This window comes from Salvelinus fontinalis, chromosome 20 (assembly GCF_029448725.1).
Source record: "Salvelinus fontinalis isolate EN_2023a chromosome 20, ASM2944872v1, whole genome shotgun sequence".
Classification (NCBI taxonomy): domain Eukaryota; kingdom Metazoa; phylum Chordata; class Actinopteri; order Salmoniformes; family Salmonidae; genus Salvelinus; species Salvelinus fontinalis.
This window is the reverse complement of record NC_074684.1, coordinates 23,174,113-23,192,230: the sequence shown is the minus strand read 5'-3', so window position 1 is coordinate 23,192,230 and position 18,118 is coordinate 23,174,113. Positions and strand designations below refer to the sequence as shown.

At 42.4% G+C, this 18,118-nt stretch overlaps 1 protein-coding gene across 1 annotated transcript; it reads right to left on the bottom strand.

Moving 5' to 3' along the window:
- Positions 1 to 288: 288 nt before the first annotated feature.
- Positions 289 to 18,085, bottom strand: moxd1 (monooxygenase, DBH-like 1). The gene is made up of 12 exons (XM_055872902.1): positions 17,405 to 18,085; positions 15,683 to 15,829; positions 15,316 to 15,483; positions 15,020 to 15,103; positions 12,280 to 12,459; positions 12,033 to 12,135; positions 11,670 to 11,836; positions 9,166 to 9,357; positions 8,458 to 8,517; positions 4,647 to 4,789; positions 997 to 1,165; positions 289 to 753 (listed from the first exon to the last, which is right to left on the bottom strand). Exons 1-12 carry the CDS (start codon positions 17,684 to 17,686, stop codon positions 598 to 600), a joined length of 1,851 nt encoding a protein of 616 aa, XP_055728877.1. The 5' UTR covers positions 17,687 to 18,085; the 3' UTR covers positions 289 to 597.
- Positions 18,086 to 18,118: the final 33 nt, after the last annotated feature.

Genomic DNA, 18,118 nt, shown 5'->3' with positions numbered 1-18,118 from the left:
CCCCCCCCCCCCCCCCTGAGCTGCCACAGGATAATGGGATGAGGGAAATCATTTATTACTATGTTTCTATGTAGACTTGTCAAATAATGTACTCAGGTCTAGAGAATTCCAATCGTAGGCTATGAAGAACGCATCATGAGCAATACTAGCAAAAGGGTCTTGTCTTATACTCAAAATAAATAACTAACAACCCAAACTTGACCATAGGTAATACTAATAACTACAAAATAAAACTATTTAAACATGTATTAACTTTAGGACACACAGAATATAAAAAGTATGGTTTATACATGTATATATTTAGACAACAACAAAACATTTTTCAACATGTGAACTTCAGCCCATCCGATGGAAGATTCCTTATAATAATTCACACTCCGATAACTCCGATCGAGTCAGAGAAGTCATTCTAGAACCATCTTCTATTGTTGCTGATCAAGGACTGAATTTGCATTCAACAGACATCCCAATAACACATAATGAATGGATAGGGCGGAGAGATTCTAGGAATGTCTTGTCTTCTTCAGTCAAACGACTTCTTCCACAGCTGGTGTGAGAGAGTGAGTGGTGTGATTCACACAGTGGTCTGGCTATAGACTAAAGGCTTAAACAGGTCTGGACTATAGAGTATGTGAGGCACATGGTAAAGAGTAGAACCACTCCACTGTGTGGCTCTGAGGCAGAACGGCACATCATGGAGGGAAGCTTGACTTCAGACTTCACCTCTGGTGGTGACACTATGGTCCCTTGAATCTGGAGGGGAAACAAAAGAGAGGGACATTTGCATAACTATGAAATACAGTGAGGAAGATTACTATTTAAAACACATTCAATTATATATTATACAGTCGATTTTAAACTAATAAGTGATCAACATTTATATAAATCAACATCCCAGAAGAGTGAAAGGACACAGATTAATTTGTTCCCTCTGGTTCCCTAGTCAGTGACTAATTGAAAGCACTACATCAACCCCAGCCCTGACTGAACACTCACCGACCACTCGTCCTGCCCCCACTTGGAGCAGCGCACATTCATGGGCAGCTGTAGAACCATTTCGTTGAAGGACTTCCCTCTGTTCTTCGACCACCGGTACTTGTCCATGGCCTCCGTGAAGGAGAGGTTGCTGTACTTCTTTGGGCTCTTGATCATGAAAGGCCAGGTCCTATGACAGAAGAAGAATATACAGTAAGTGAAAGGTAGAATGTAAAAGGTAGAATATTTACCATACACATGCTGATGCACAATATATCAGTCACTGTATACATGTACAGTGTAAAGTATTCAGACCCCTTCACTTTATCCACATTTTGTTAGATAAAAAAAAACAGAAATACCTTATTTACATAAGTATTCAGACTCTTTGCTATGAGACTCGAAATTGATCTCAGGTGCATCCTGTTCCATTGATCATCCTTGAGATTGTTCTACATCTTAATTGGAGTTCACCTGTGGTAAATTCAATTGATTGGACATGTTTTGGAAAGGCACCTACAGTACCTGTCTACAGTATACGTATAAGGTCCCACAGTTGAACAAACCAAACCAAGAGGTCGAAGGAATTGCCCGTAGAGCTCAGAGACAGGATTGTGTCGAGGCACAGATCTGGGGAAGGGTACCAAAAAAATTCTGCAGCATTGAAGGTCCCCAAGAACACAGTAGCCGCCATCATTCTTAAATGTAAGAACCAATACTCTTCCACCAAGACTCTTCCTAGAGCTGGCTGGAACTGGCCAAACTGAGCAACCAGGGGTAGAAGGGCCTTGGTCAGGGAGGTGACCAAGAACCCAATGGTCACTCTGACAGATCTCTCTAGTTCCTCTGTGGAGATGGGAGAACTTTCCAGAAGGACAATCATCTCTGCAGCACTCCACCAATCAGGCCTTTATGGTAGAGTGGCCAGACAGAAGCCACTCCTCAGTAAAAGGCACATGACAGCCCGCTTGGAGTTTGCCAAAAGGCACTAAAAGGACTCACAGACCATGAGAAACAAGATTCTCTGGTCTGATGAAACCAAGATTGAACTCTTTGGCTTAAATGCCAAGCATCACATCTGGAGGAAACCTGGCACCGCTCATCACCTAGTCAATACCATCCCTACGGTGAAGCATGGTGGTGGCAGCATCATGCTGTTGGGATGTTTTTCAGCAGCAGGGACTGGGAGAATAGTCAGGATCGAGGGAAAGATGAACGGAGCAAAGAACAGAGAGATCCTTGATGAAAACTTGCTCCAGCGCGCTAGGGACCGCAGACTGGGGCGAAGGTTCACCTTCGAACAGGACAATGAACCTAAACACACAGCAAAGACAACGCAGGAGTGGCTTCGGGACAAGTCTCTGAATGTCCTTGAGTGGCCCGGCCAGAGACCGGACTTGTACCCGATCGAACAGTTCTAGAAAGATCTGAAAATAGATGTTCAGCGACGCTCCCCATCCAACCTGACAGACTCAAGTCTGTAATTGCTGCCAAAGGTGTTTCAACAAAGTACTGAGTAATGGGTCTGAATACTTATGCAAATGTTATATTTCAATTTAGTTTTTTTTTTATAAATATGCAAACATTTCTAAAAACCTGTTTTTGTTTTGCCATTATGGGGCATTGTGTGTAGATTGAGGAGGGGGAAAAACAGTAGAATCAATATTAGAATAAGGTTGTAACGTAACAAAATGTGGAAAAAGTGAAGGGGTCTGAATACTTTCTGAATGCACTCTACATTATTCAACATTTTTACAATTTATGGTCAGAAGGAAAAACAGCAGCTGCTAACTAAATCCTTCCAAAAGCATTTCCATAGGGAAGACATTAGGGAAAGTGGGACTGCTGTTTCCTACTAAGGCCTGTTTTTGTTTATAGAAGGTTAGTGTTCCTGTTCATGACAAGGCTTCTTGGAATAAAAGGAGTGTAGCCATGCTGTAATAGCAGGAGGAGTAAACGTGCTGCAGCAGCCCAACCCATCAAATACACTCTCATTTCCAGGCCTTTTTTTACAAACTATTCTCAGGTCTAAGGTCTCGCTTAAACAACTTACCATTCAGGGCATATGGACAGGAAACACCATGGACACATTACAATACCTGCAGGAGTATTGGTTAAGGAATAGGTTGCACTATGTTTCTTTAATTTACTGACATACTGACAATGAACTGACTTGTACATAATCTAATGATTACATGAAGTAGATTGATGTTATGTTTCAGGATTTCACATCTGCTTTTGATGCCATTGTCATTTTATTTGCATAAAGCAAAGATGGAAAAACTTAATGGTAAAATTATTTGTTTCACTAAGCATGCTACCATCCAGTTTTCATGCAAGTAAAGTCATACAGTATAAAAAAACAGGATAGAAACAGGTTTCGGTACAATTTTATAAATACCTACAGATACTATGTTTATTCGACGGTGGTGGGTGTCGCTAAAATGTATTATGCGAGAAATAGCAGTGGAAACGCCTGTAAGAGCAAATACTGATATAATAACCATCACATGAACGCAAACTTGGAGTCACGCGATGATATCAAAGATTTTTATAAGACGATATGGTATGTGTGCCTCCAACTACGACTCGGGAAAACACACAGTTTATTAGGCTACAGATGAAGTGGGTGTTGAAAGTGCACGCTATGAGCTTGATGCTCCCTTCCAATAAATACCGAGGGTCTTATCTGGTGACATGATGATTGACGCTTGACTGCCGTTTGACGAATACAAATATTCTTGTGCATCCATAATAATCTCATCATGTAGACTAGCCTACCCTCACTTTGTATGTGAGCTGTTGCCTAGAACGCAGGTGCCAAAACAAGAGTGGGCACATTTTGTATTTAACGCAACGGTTTTTGTGACAAAACTATCAGTTGAACTTTAGATTTTTATTCGGTAATGAAAATTTAAGCAAAAATGTACATTTTGAGTGCACTATGTCATCATGCACAGATTTTTCTCTACAACAAGTTAGTTTGGTGGAAACACCACTAGAGGGAAAATGCACATATTTTCTTTATTCAGATTTTAGAATATTCCCATGAAAAATTTCACCAATTGAATGGGAATCTAGCTACAGAGAAAAACATTGTGCATTGTCTAATTTAAATGGATGAACAATATGTTATTTTGAACAAAATGAATGGAATGCAAGAGCAAAAACATAGTGAGGAAAACAATAAACTATTGCTTTGTATATATTGCTGTCAAATTCCAGCATGCTAACTAGTAAAACAAAACAGAACCATCTAAAACAGGAAAAAGAGTAACACTGTGCTCAACTTCAGATGTGCTCCACATGTTGACCCCACTGGGCTAGTGTGACTATGAGCTCTTTGGGACTATACCCCATATTCCTCTGTCCTTTCCTCCTCCTATGACATGCAATCTCTTTGTCCCATAAACCTCTTCCAGTTGTTCCCCTATTCTCTCTGCCAGGCCTGGGGGAACATATGTATTTAATCTCTCTCTATAACATGCAGTAACTCATTTGGAACATAACTTCTCCATGAGAATGCATTGTCTATGACCTTTGACATTTGTAAGGTGCTCCAGGCAGAGAAAACGCTTCACCTAAAAGTGATCTTCCCCAATTGGTATTACAGGTTCCAACTTGAACCACTACATGGGTATAGCAGTCGCAGTACAGAGCCTCTTACTTACGTGACAGGCACCTGGATCTCTTTGACTCCGATGAACTTAAGCTGCCCGATGATCTCAGGGAGGCTCTCACACCTGGCCAGGTTCACTCTGGGATAGTAGAGCAGGTAGGACAGACACATCTCATCCCTGGTGGTCAAACCACCCTGAGGGAACAGCCAGAGGGAAAATAATCTAGAAATCAAGTGGTTAAGAGCATTGGGCCAGTAACCGAAACGTCACTGGTTCGAATCCCCAAGCCGACAAGGTAAAACATTATGCCGTTCTGCCCTTGAGCAACCCCCAACATCAACTACTCCCTGGGTGCCGATGATGTTGATTAAGGCAGCCCCCACACCTCTCTGATTCAGAGGGGTTGGGTTAAATGCGGAAGACACATTTCGGTTCAATGCATTCAGTTGTGCAACTGACTAGGTATCCCCCCCTTTCCCTATTCTGTATACTAAACACCAATATAACAAATACATTAAAGGTTACATATACTCAGAGCCTCCTTTAGCCTTTTGCGGGCCCTAAGTGAGATTTGGTTGCCCTCCCCCCACCTCGCAGGCATTTTAGTGGCCTCCCTCTTGGCAGAGAAGTGAACTTTTGCAGTTTTAATGCTACTTTCCAACAATTCTACAAAATTTTCTATGGGGTGGAGAGAAAATGTTGCTGTTCTAAAGCTAATTTTCTGAAATTGTACACATTTTGCCTTGGCTTATGCCATGTTCATACAATATCTGGATGACTAACAAAATCAATGGGGGCCCCTGGAGGTCGGTGACCCCTGGAGGTCAGGGCCCTTGGGCATGTGCCCTTCCTAATTCAGCGATGAAGGTTTAGAAAGCTGGCTAGACTTATAAACCTTGCAGTCTTATAAAATGTTAGCTGACATGGGATAATTGAGTGACTGTCAGTGACTGACATAACAAGAGAAAAACTGCTGATGCACAACCAAATTACAAAATTGCACATTGTGTATTCTAGTATGCTATCTCTCAACAATAAGTTGAGACCTCAACTCAGTTCCTAAAATGTTGTTTACAATAGCATTTACAAAATTATGGTGGGGGGCCGCTGGGGTCCTACGCACAGCGTGTAGTCTGCACCACTGCCTTTACTATACTTTACTGTTATCAAATTACACTTCTATTCTATTATATTTAGCCCCACAACAACATTCTTCTGCAAATACATGGATATTTGTGTAACAATCATGAACTTTAACAAACACCAAGATTTGGCACCAGGGTCCTTGTAAACCACTAAGAAATCATGAAAATCTGTTTCTGAAAACATGTGACTGATATAGATTAAGTACCACTTCAGGCTGTATTATGTCTAACACGAAGCTGACACAATAACAGTGCCTTGTGGTGACAAAGTCGTAATGGAATAAAATTCTGTTTTATATTGTTCCAGAATAACAATTGGTTGGCATGTTTACTCCTGAACAGTAGAGAGTAACTCATTGAAGAGAAGGAGCCCCGTTTTACGACTGTGGTCATGAGTCATTTATTCATTTGATGTCTCTGTAAGAAACGATGCCAGTAGCTGCAAACAACTACATAACCAAGATCCCATCTGTGGTCCTGGGGGGTATCTGCAGACAGATTGTTCAGCCAAGAACAGACAGCCTTTAACACATACAGTACAGTGCCGTGAAAAAGTATTTGCCCCCTTTCTGATTTTCTCTACTTTTGCACATTTTTGATACTGAATGTTATCAGATCTTCAACCAAAACCTAATATTAGATAAAGGGAACCTGAGTGAACAAATAACACAACAATTACATACATATTTCATTTATTTAATAAACAAAGTTATGCAACACCCAATGCCCCTGTGTGAAAAAGGAATTCCCCCCATTATACTCTATAACTGGTTGTGCCACCTTTAGCTGCAATGACTCTAACCAAACGCTTCCTGTAGTTGTTGATCTGTCTCTCACGTATCTGTAGAGGAATTTTGGCCCAATCTTCCATGCAGAACTGCTTGAACTCAGGGATATTTGTGGGTTTTCAAGCATGACCTGTTCATTTCAAGTCCTGCCACAACATCTCAATTAGGATTAGGTCTGGACTTTGACTAGGCCATTCCAAAACTTCAAATGTGTTGCTTTTTAGCCATTTTCATGTTGACTTGATTGTGTTTTGGATTGTTGTCTTACCGCATCACGCAGCTGCACTTCAGCTTCAGCTCAGAGACACATTGCCTGACATTCTTCTGTAGAATTCTCTGATACAGAGCAGAATTCATGGTTCCTTCTATTAAGGTAAGTTGTCCAGTCAGCAAAGCGTCCCCAAACCATCACACTACCACCACCATGCTTGACCGTTGGTATAAGGTTCTTACTGTGGAATGCAGTGTTTGGTTTTACTTTTGACTCATCTGTCCATATAACATTCTTCCAAGAGTCTTGATGATCATCCAGGTGTTTCCAAGTGCTTTTTGGATGAGATGGGTTCCATTATGCCTGGCAAAAACCTAACACTGCATTCCACAGTAAGAACCTCATACCAATGGTCAAGCATGGTGGTGGTAGTGTGATGGTTTTGGGATGCTTTGCTGCCTCAGGAACCGGGCCAACTTATCTTAATAGAAGGAACCATGAATTCTGCTCTGTATCAGAGAATTCTACAGAAGAATGTCAGGCAATGTGTCTGTGAGCTGAAGCTGAAGTGCAGCTGCGTCATGCGGTAAGACAACGATCCAAAACACACAATCAAGTCTACATGAAAATGGTTAAAAAGCAACACATTTGAAGTTTTGGAATGGCCTAGTCAAAGTCCAGACCTAATCCTAATTGAGATGTTGTGGCAGGACTTGAAATGAACAGGTCATGTTTGAAAACCCACAAATATCCATGAGTTCAAGCAGTTCTGCATGCAAAGGTGGGCCAAAATTCCTCCACAGATACGTGAGAGACAGATCAACAACTACAGGAAGTGTTTGGTTGGAGTCATTGCAGCTAAAGGTGGCACAACCAGTTATTGAGTGTAAGAGGGCAATTACCTTTTCACACAGGGGCATTGGGTGTTGCATAACTTTGTTAATTAAATAAATGAAATGAGTATGTATATGTTGTGTTATTTGTTCACTCAGGTTCCCTTAATCTAATAGCAGGTTTCGGTTGAAGATCTGATAACATTCACTATCAAAAATATGCAAGGTAGAGAAAATCAGAAAGGAGGAAAATACTTTTTCACGGCACTGTATGTCTGAAAGTATCAACCAAGAGGTTCATGCAGGGGAAACACAACTCATTTCTATTACCGGTAAGTACATAACACTAAATTCCATTCCATTTAAGTATACTAATTCTACTGATCTATTCATTTGTAATTGTGTAATAGGAATGATGACATCCTTCTGTGTAATTTTTCTTCAATGGTAAGAATGGTTCAAAAACAATATGGGCTTTGTGTCCATCTTATGGTACATCTGAAGTCAAAGCAATAACCCCATAGTTCTACCCTCAAGGGTTGTGTAATGTTGTTATGAACATGACAATTTTTGTTCCGTACTGTAATCAACCAAATCCTCAAATCATCAAATCATAGAAACACAAAGACAGATTTGAAACATGAGCTCAAATAGGCTCCACCTGAGGAACAATAGAACACATAAAAATTAGGTGATCTCTGTAAACTCACATAAAACAGATCATTAGGAAGAAGCAAAAATCTTAAGGATGAGCTGGATTCACCATGTCAGAGCTGACAGCTCAGTTTCAAAGGCCTCATAAAAGCAAAAGGAAGATAATAATAGAGAAAGCTGGCAAAATAAATATTAATTTATCCATGTGGATTGTGAGTAGTGCATTCTTACCCAGGTCATGTTTTGTCTGTCTTTTGTGGTATACTTGCATTCTGTGATCAAATTGTCACCCTGAAAAGAAAGATTAAAATCAAGGCTCTTCTGTGGTTGTGAATTTAGAACCCCACATCAAACAAAATTGTGTTTTCATTAAAGTACATAATTACGATAACACTAAAGCAGTCATATACAGTACAAGGAGGCGTGATTTCCTGTGGTTTTAGCATGGCAATGCTGCGGTCGAAGGTACGAGGCAACAGCCAAAAGATGAACCTCTAATTATGTCCTGTATCTATGTAGGTGGATCAAAGTCATGCAATCATCAATCATTACTGTTCATCACAGGGAGAAGGGAACATGCTTCAACCTGCATGGCAAGCTCAAGCGGTAGAATTATATTCCCATATTTCCTACACTATTTAAAGGTAGACTCAGTAAAATGATGTTGCCACGAGCACACCACAGATATTTCGGTGAGCGAGATGCAAGAATTCTCTCTCACACAGTCACACACAGTATCTGCGCATGTGCATGGGTTCCCTTCACGTTGTTAGAGCGTGGTAGGTACGGGACGGAAACAGTGGAGAAGTTTAGCCTTACTCTTCAACGCTCTTAGTTGTTGTGGAAATTGACCCACTATGCTGTTTACTTTGTGCACCTACATCATATCACTGAGTCTACCTTTAACGTGTCAGCTAAACAGTGTTTCAGAGTACCAACAGGTAACAGCAGCCTCTCGTCCTTCAGCAGCTGGAACTCCTGGAAGTTGAAGTCAAACTCCTCGTCATGTGACAGGGGCTGCAGCTCCTCCTGTCCCCGGAAGTGTCTGGTTCTGATGGCGCGGCCAGCTAGGTGAGCATGCATCAGAACAGCAAACACCCTCACTCCGCTGGGCATCTCCTGGCCTAGGGACTGATGGAGGAGCAAATAGATATTCTCTCACAGATGCAGAAAGTGCTTTTTAGTTTTATTGCACTTTTGGATGATCACAGAACAGGGCTCCGGGCAGCCGAGCGGAAATGGAGGAAAACTCGCCTCCCTGCGGACCTGGCATCCTTTCACTCCCTCCTCTCTACATTTTCCTCTTCTGTCTCTGCTGCTAAAGCCACTTTCTACCACTCTAAATTCCAAGCATCTGCCTCTAACCCTAGGAAGCTCTTTGCCACCTTCTCCTCCCTCCTGAATCCTCCTCCCCCTCCCCCCCCCTCCTCCCTCTCTGCAGACGACTTCGTCAACCATTTTGAAAAGAAGGTCGACGACATCCGATCCTCGTTTGCTAAGTCAAACGACACCGCTGGTTCTGCTCACACTGCCCTACCCTGTGCTTTGACCTCTTTCTCTCCCCTCTCTCCAGATGAAATCTCGCGTCTTGTGACGGCCGGCCGCCCAACAACCTGCCCGCTTGACCCTATCCCCTCCTCTCTTCTCCAGACCATTTCCGGAGACCTTCTCCCTTACCTCACCTCGCTCATCAACTCATCCCTGACCGCTGGCTACGTCCCTTCCGTCTTCAAGAGAGCGAGAGTTGCACCCCTTCTGAAAAAACCTACACTCGATCCCTCCGATGTCAACAACTACAGACCAGTATCCCTTCTTTCTTTTCTCTCCAAAACTCTTGAACGTGCCGTCCTTGGCCAGCTCTCCTGCTATCTCTCTCAGAATGACCTTCTTGATCCAAATCAGTCAGGTTTCAAGACTAGTCACTCAACTGAGACTGCTCTTCTCTGTATCACGGAGGCGCTCCGCACTGCTAAAGCTAACTCTCTTTCCTCTGCTCTCATCCTTCTAGACCTATCGGCTGCCTTCGATACTGTGAACCATCAGATCCTCCTCTCCACCCTCTCCGAGTTGGGCATCTCCGGCGCGGCCCACGCTTGGATTGCGTCCTACCTGACAGGTCGCTCCTACCAGGTGGCGTGGCGAGAATCTGTCTCCTCACCACGCGCTCTCACCACTGGTGTCCCCCAGGGCTCTGTTCTAGGCCCTCTCCTATTCTCGCTATACACCAAGTCACTTGGCTCTGTCATAACCTCACATGGTCTCTCCTATCATTGCTATGCAGACGACACACAACTAATCTTCTCCTTTCCCCCTTCTGATGACCAGGTGGCGAATCGCATCTCTGCATGTCTGGCAGACATATCAGTGTGGATGACGGATCACCACCTCAAGCTGAACCTCGGCAAGACGGAGCTGCTCTTCCTCCCGGGGAAGGACTGCCCGTTCCATGATCTCGCCATCACGGTTGACAACTCCATTGTGTCCTCCTCCCAGAGCGCTAAGAACCTTGGCGTGATCCTGGACAACACCCTGTCGTTCTCAACTAACATCAAGGCGGTGGCCCGTTCCTGTAGGTTCATGCTCTACAACATCCGCAGAGTACGACCCTGCCTCACACAGGAAGCGGCGCAGGTCCTAATCCAGGCACTTGTCATCTCCCGTCTGGATTACTGCAACTCGCTGTTGGCTGGGCTCCCTGCCTGTGCCATCAAACCCCTACAACTCATCCAGAACGCCGCAGCCCGTCTGGTGTTCAACCTTCCCAAGTTCTCTCACGTCACCCCGCTCCTCCGCTCTCTCCACTGGCTTCCAGTTGAAGCTCGCATCCGCTACAAGACCATGGTGCTTGCCTACGGAGCTGTGAGGGGAACGGCACCTCAGTACCTTCAGGCTCTGATCAGGCCCTACACCCAAACAAGGGCACTGCGTTCATCCACCTCTGGCCTGCTCGCCTCCCTACCACTGAGGAAGTACAGTTCCCGCTCAGCCCAATCAAAACTGTTCGCTGCTCTGGCACCCCAATGGTGGAACAAACTCCCTCACGACGCCAGGACAGCGGAGTCAATCACCACCTTCCGGAGACACCTGAAACCCCACCTCTTCAAGGAATACCTAGGATAGGATAAAGCAATCCTTCTGCCCCCCCCCCCCCCTTAAAAGATGTAGATGCACTATTGTAAAGTGGCTGTTCCACTGGATGTCATTAGGTGAATGCACCAATTTGTAAGTCGCTCTGGATAAGAGCGTCTGCTAAATGACTTAAATGTAAATGTAAATCACTGTTTTGGGCACGTAGCAAGACTAAAATGGAGGCTTGTCACTGTTGGTGGTATAGCATAACAGTAATTTAACAGTGAATGTTTGATTCCTGTTGTTCCCTAGGGAAATGGGAATATCAGGCATCGCACCAGTTTGAAAGACTCCGTCATAGCTGGCTTTCTTACCTCCTGCAAACACTCGCGGGTACAGTGTCCCTCTGAGATGTACTCCTGCATGCCGGGAGGCAGCATGTGGTACAGACTCACCCACACACCTGTCTCTATCACTCCTGCATCATACTGACGCAACTCTGGGGTGTAGAACAGACGCAGGCCAGAGCTGTCCACCACTCCTGACAATGAAACAGTAACATTACAATGAACAGGGTAACTGACTGTTGAACTGTAAAGTGCTGTAGATATCATTTTGCCACACAAATGTATATAGTGTGAATGGGTGAAACGGGAAAATTACAATAGAGTCAACGCCAGCAAGTCACATTCATTGTTTGTAATGCAACATGACGTGTCCTTATGGGTGTACTATACCTTGTTGAAAGGCTGGGTTGTCATAGTGGACCTCCATCAGGACATAGACAGGGTCTATTGATGTGCCAATGGACAGTCCAACATGGGGTGGATAGGTGAACCCCTGTAAGGGTAGATTGAGAGGCATACTGAACATGTCAATAAGGAAGCTTACATGATCACTCTGATACATGGAAATACAAGTGGCTAATGAAAAGTTGTATAACACTGAATTAAAAATTACTACAAATTTAAACCAATTGCCCACCTCACCACCAATGGCCCAGGCGAAGACTATCGTCTCACACGTGAGAAAGGAGTCAGGCATATTTGGATGGTAACATTCATGGCCAGCCTTGAGCTCACTCTCATTCAAGGTGCTATTACATTGATACAACAAAATGTGATGAACCAGGTTTTCATGGCCCCTTTGAATCAAAGGCTCAATCTGTAAACAAAAAGAAGAACAAGGGAAGTAGTAAATGTTAGTGTATTCTAACCCCGGTTGGCTTCTTTTGAATTGCCTACACTTGCCTTAACTTTTACTGCAGTGGGCTAAATCAGGGTCACACAGATAATTTATTGGTAGTCTTAAACAAATCTACTTCGAAACAAAAGTATACACACATGGTTATGGGCTTAAAAAAAGAAGACACCTGTACCATGTCAGATATAAGTATTTTGAAATGTATTAAATTTTGAGTTTGCATCCCAATATTACACTTTATATACATCACAGAAGACTGAAATATAACAAAACTGCTTCACATTGAAACACCAGAGTTTTGGCGTTTATTAATGATAAAATAATGAAAATCATTCACAACATTCCACTCATGAGGCCACTAGAGGTCTATTTAGTCATTTGACTGTAGGAAAGGGTTAGACCTCAATTATATTGCTCTCAACAGTAGAAATCACACAAGAGGGGATAAACAGGATTGGGTAGGCCCTGCTCACCTCAGGATGAAAGTAGTGAAAAATAAATGTAAATAAATATGTTTTTCCTCAATGGGCCTGGGGGCCTCTAGCTTGGACTTAGAATCGGAGAAAAGCAGCTTGCTGCCTGCTGGGCAAACCGTGACATCATACTGTGAGGCCTCCTTTAAAATCAACAGGACACAAGACCAAGCTTGGCCCATGAACACCGTATTAATATTTAGACATTCTTCCTACTTTTTCTCAAATGTATTTATTCATGGTGGAAGCAGCTGTGGTAGTCGAAGTTTGAGGTTGAGATTGTGCCATGAGAGAGGAAGGATAGCGCCTCTCTTGTTAGACGATTTGGTACACTGTGAAACAAACTCTGCCTTTATAGAACACTTTAAAGGCCGCTTTCTCTGAACAAAGAACTTCATTGAATAGAATATATCTATCAAACTAAAATAAGCATGTCATGTAGACAGTTTTCAGGAAGTCTTGAAAGTCATAGAGTCATCTAAACAGAAGGTGAGGTTGCTGTGCCCAAGATAATAGAGGGTGGAGTGAGGTGGTGAAAGACCAAATCCCTCAGAGGGACGAAGGAGGTGGAACGGAGGGTAGGGACAGAAACCGTGACTGAGAAAATATCATGAGAATGGGGTCTTTTTGAAGTGTCAAGATAGGATTATTGGTATAACGTGCACAGGGAAAATGAGATGGGCCTTTTAAACTTCTGTATAAATGCCTTAAAACCCCAAAAGAACAATAGTAGCGTTTCTTTATAGACCACAGATGAATTGGAGGAGACAGTAACAGATGTCTTACATACTGCCTCTCATTCACTGACTCACACATCATGCACACACACATGAACACATCTGGAATGGAAAAATAACAATGTTTAATCACAACAGTCCAACTCCCACGTGGCATTTGGATACTGAAATGATTTCCGTTTTACTCTACTAATTCTATAAAGGCAACACTTTAAGCATCTTACATTATTTCGTCACGCAAAGAGCTCCCTCCAAAATAAGAGTTCACAACAATATCTGGGATATCTCACAATAGTTTGGGTTATGCATAGTGGAATCAGAGATCCTCTGAGCCCTGCAGCTGTTAATAAGGGCAGGATTTCCCAGACCTTTTCTGAAACCTTTTCTGAAACTCCTCTGACAAATTGGATAAGGACAGCGGAGCATATTTTTCTGATAGAATGGTGCTGGTGTTTCTCATTCTATGATCTAATTGTCATCATCAGAGTGGCAGATTGCAGAACAGAAGAGCCATATTCATGTACAGTACAGTAAGCTGTGTGCTGGAGGGGGAGTAAGAGAAGAGAGCGCTAGCTATATTTATATGTTTCTGGCTCTGGTTCACTTAATGACTGAAGACTCTTTGTTTTGAGCTCAAGGATTCTAAAGTCAAAGAGGTCATAGCCATGGCAACTTTAAAAGCAACTCTCATGTTTTCTACTTGGCAGAAAAGTCCTACTGTAAGTGATATGACCAATGATAACACGATACAGTACAGAACTACTATTCCATACTACGGTAATATAACTAAGGCCTTTTAGTAAAACATCAAAATCTAGTTTCAAAAGCACATTTGGTCTTTATGACAAATCCCATTAAGGATTAGAACAAGAAATGGATAAGGAATGTGTTATCGCACCATTCTTTTGATTCTAAATTGTATGTGCTACCTCCTTTAATCAAGTGTGTTCTAAAGCTTTTTGGTTTCATACTAGTTCAACTATGTTTGGGACATATCATTTATATAATGGCTCATTTAATACACAGTAGCAATTAGGAGCAGCAAACAGGCGGCAGGTGTGTCTCAGAAGTGGGAGAAATCTGAAAGAGGAGCCCACTTCAGACAACAGCAATGAAAGAGGCAGGCAGGCAGACAAATAAAAACTCAGAAATTATCCAGGTGAGATGCCTTTAAAGAAAGGTAAACAAGATGACTGCATGCTGACTGAACTGCAGGCTACTCCTTTCTCAAGGGAAAGCCTGTTGTCGATTTGCTATAATTTTTCTGCTGTGTTGTTAATATAGCTCAATGAATTCCAAGTGTGTACTTACTCTAATGATATGGTGCTTCTTCTGAACCTCCTGGATCTTAAATATCTGACACCAGTAGGTAGTGTCCTTGAATGGCACTGGCACCTATCTTGAGAGGAACAAACAGACAGAAAGACTGATACTGTATTTACTCTCCATAAAATTGGACTGATCATAAATCTCACACACTGCAAATACAGTCTCAGAGTACAAAAGGTCCTCTAAAGTAATAAAAGCTAGAAGTGGTATCAAGTTTGTTTAAGAGATGGATAGTGGGTGAGAGAAGTAACCTTTTCTTCTCCAGCTGTCACACTTACGTTTATGTTTTGCAAGTTGAAAAAGTCAATCTCAGAGGAAATATTAGCTTTACTTCCTGGGTCGAGTAGCCGCATACTCTTCCTCCCCCTGTTCACTCCATGGTACATCGGTCCTGACGGTCCCACATCCTCACTGTGGTAGGCCCATATTACCCTCACTGTGCTTTCCTGGGCAGACAATACAAATACACATCTTCTATCTATAAGTGAATTTCAATTTTAAAATGCAGTATGAAGTACTATGACACATCGGGCATGAACTGACATTTAAACTAAAACGCTCACACACGCACACATTCAAACATTCAAACACGCAAACATCACCTCCACATTCCCAATTGATAAAACATTTCCACCACCCACGTACCGTGATGTCCTTGTCACTTGTGTCACAGGTCAGGAGGTGCCTGCTGAAAGCCAGGACTGTGTGTGTACTGTTCTCGCTGCCATACTGCAGCCTGTAGTTCTGCTGCACATCTCTGTGCACTTTTCTGTTGGCGTCTGCAAAGTAATCCTGTTGAAAGCATGCCGGATAAAATACAACTGTCCTGTCTGCAATAACACTGTCCTGAACAAGGGGACAAGAGAGCCCTTCAATGTAAAAATACATTCATATATGTAAATCACAAAACTTTGGGAGAACCAGTGTTCCAATGACACAATTGAAAGTAGATAATAGTAGATAATTGCATTACTTTGCTTAATTACTGATCTATTACTGTATTATTACATTAGCTAGGATGACGACTAGCTAAAGGACTATTAGCACAGGACTATGCTTAATTTGTGGTTAACCAACTGTCTTGAGCCCCGTTTATACCCGGTACCAACACGCTTCCGTTGTCCTGATCTTCTCCACACTCTGATTGTACCCACATCTTTAGACAGGTGTAGATGATTAAAATACGCATTGTGATCAGATCTTCCTGACCACCTCTGGAGGTAGTCAGGCACGCTTTGTGGACAATCGCATGTGGACTGTGAAACCATTTAAATCATCATTATCCTACACTTTAAAATCATTGACAAGGTGGCCAATTGACTTATGCCATACTTTTGTGTGTGTAATATATAGTGTATACATTTCCGTGTCTGAAAAGTAAATGACTGTCTGTCAATATGTCTTAAAATAAATACAAATTATTTGCATACAAGGATGGACCAGGAAATCTGGTCACAATGCAGACACAGTGGACGGATAACAGACACATTTTAATACCATGTGTAGACACATTTCAGAATACGTGGGCACAATCAGAATGTGGACAAGATCAGGACACAGGACACGTTAGCACCAGGTATATACAGGGCTTTGTTGTGGCAAGTGTCTCGCTGTTATGTCTTTGTCCTTATCACTGCCAAGCATTGCTTGTAAATACATGACAACAAACAACAACATTTGCACAAAACTACAGCTGCTGTCTCCTCATAGACCCTGACTCTCTGGTAACACAATAAGAGGGACTGTGTTAGATTGTGTGGTACCATTGCAAGATCCCCGAGGCACAGTGAGCTTCCTGTGATGTGTCGCAATATCCAGACCCTTTACCCTGTTGTAGTCAACCCATGAGTTGCTGGCTGTGCCTCACAAAAGTTTACCATAAGGCAGTGGGTCGGACTAACATTAACAGGTATGGCCAATAGCTTGTTACACCTTACCAATAACCATAAATTCAATTTGGAGACTCTCAATTATTATTTAATCTACTTTTAGATCTACGTTGTTCCCTCTGCTGCTATTGGACCAGGTCTCTCTTGGAAAAGAGATGTTATCTCAATGAGAAAAAACCTGTATAAATAAAGGTAAAAAAATAAAAATAATAATAGATCCAAAGCCATGTATTTAGGAATACATGTCTGATCTAAATACATGGCTCTGGATAATACTATTTCATCAGGTAAACACCCCAAATATACCCAAGTGCCCTGTGAAAATAGCTAAACATAAATGTAATATAAATCATAATTTTCATATAGCTGCACAATTGAACTATGTATGCAATGTTAAAATTACAGTGAAAGTAGCCCACCTCTCATGTGATAAAAAACAAGGCACTTTCATTCTGTAAAACCCAGGTGAGTAACATACCTGTAGATACGGTGTCCCATCCGTGACTCCACCAATGACAATGTCCGACGACGCCATGGCACCGTTGGGAGATAGACCAAATCCTATATATCCTCTAGTTTCCACTTCTATTTCAAAAGTAATAGTTCTCCGGTCAAACCTCCACTTTAGATTATACTTCCCATGAGGGTCCAAAATAGTTGAATGACTAAATCCACTCCCGTGTGTCAAAGTTGCGTAAAACCAAAAAGTTGTGAAGAAAACTATAACACTACTATATTTCGCGGTTAACATTGTGAACATTGACGAAAAAACAACTACAAACAAAAACAATATAATCGAATGTCGTTGTCTAGATACAAATTACGTTTCTTTAGAAGTGTTTGATTTGCAAGTTGTACGCGGGCGTCCAAGCACGCACACTCATCTGCGAGGAAGCAGCTTCTCTCATCCTCTCACTAGAACTGTCGAAACTTGTGCTGGCCCCTTTGATCTTCATAGAGACACGTCCCACACGGCTACTCCTGTGGTCAAGGCCTTACCTGTGGGTTTGTTGTGCATACAGGTGGCTGTGGCTTTAGGCAGTGCAGTATAGGACTGTGATATGAGGGGGAAAGTGGGGTAAGTTGAGACATTGTTTACATTCAGCATCACTCTCAAGGGAAATATAGTATTCTTTCTAACAAAGATATCTAAATATATTTCAGGATGTTGTGCATCCCTGGAAATGATCAG

Coding starts and splice junctions, on each gene's coding strand:
- moxd1 (XM_055872902.1), bottom strand. CDS start 17,686: ATGTTCACAATGTTAACCGCGAAATATAGTAGTGTTATAGTTTTCTTC. Junction 12,136..12,279: donor CCTGGGCCATTGGTGGTGAG/GTGGGCAATTGG, acceptor CTACCCTTACAG/GGGTTCACCTATCCACCCCA. Junction 754..996: donor GGGGGCAGGACGAGTGGTCG/GTGAGTGTTCAG, acceptor TTTCCCCTCCAG/ATTCAAGGGACCATAGTGTC.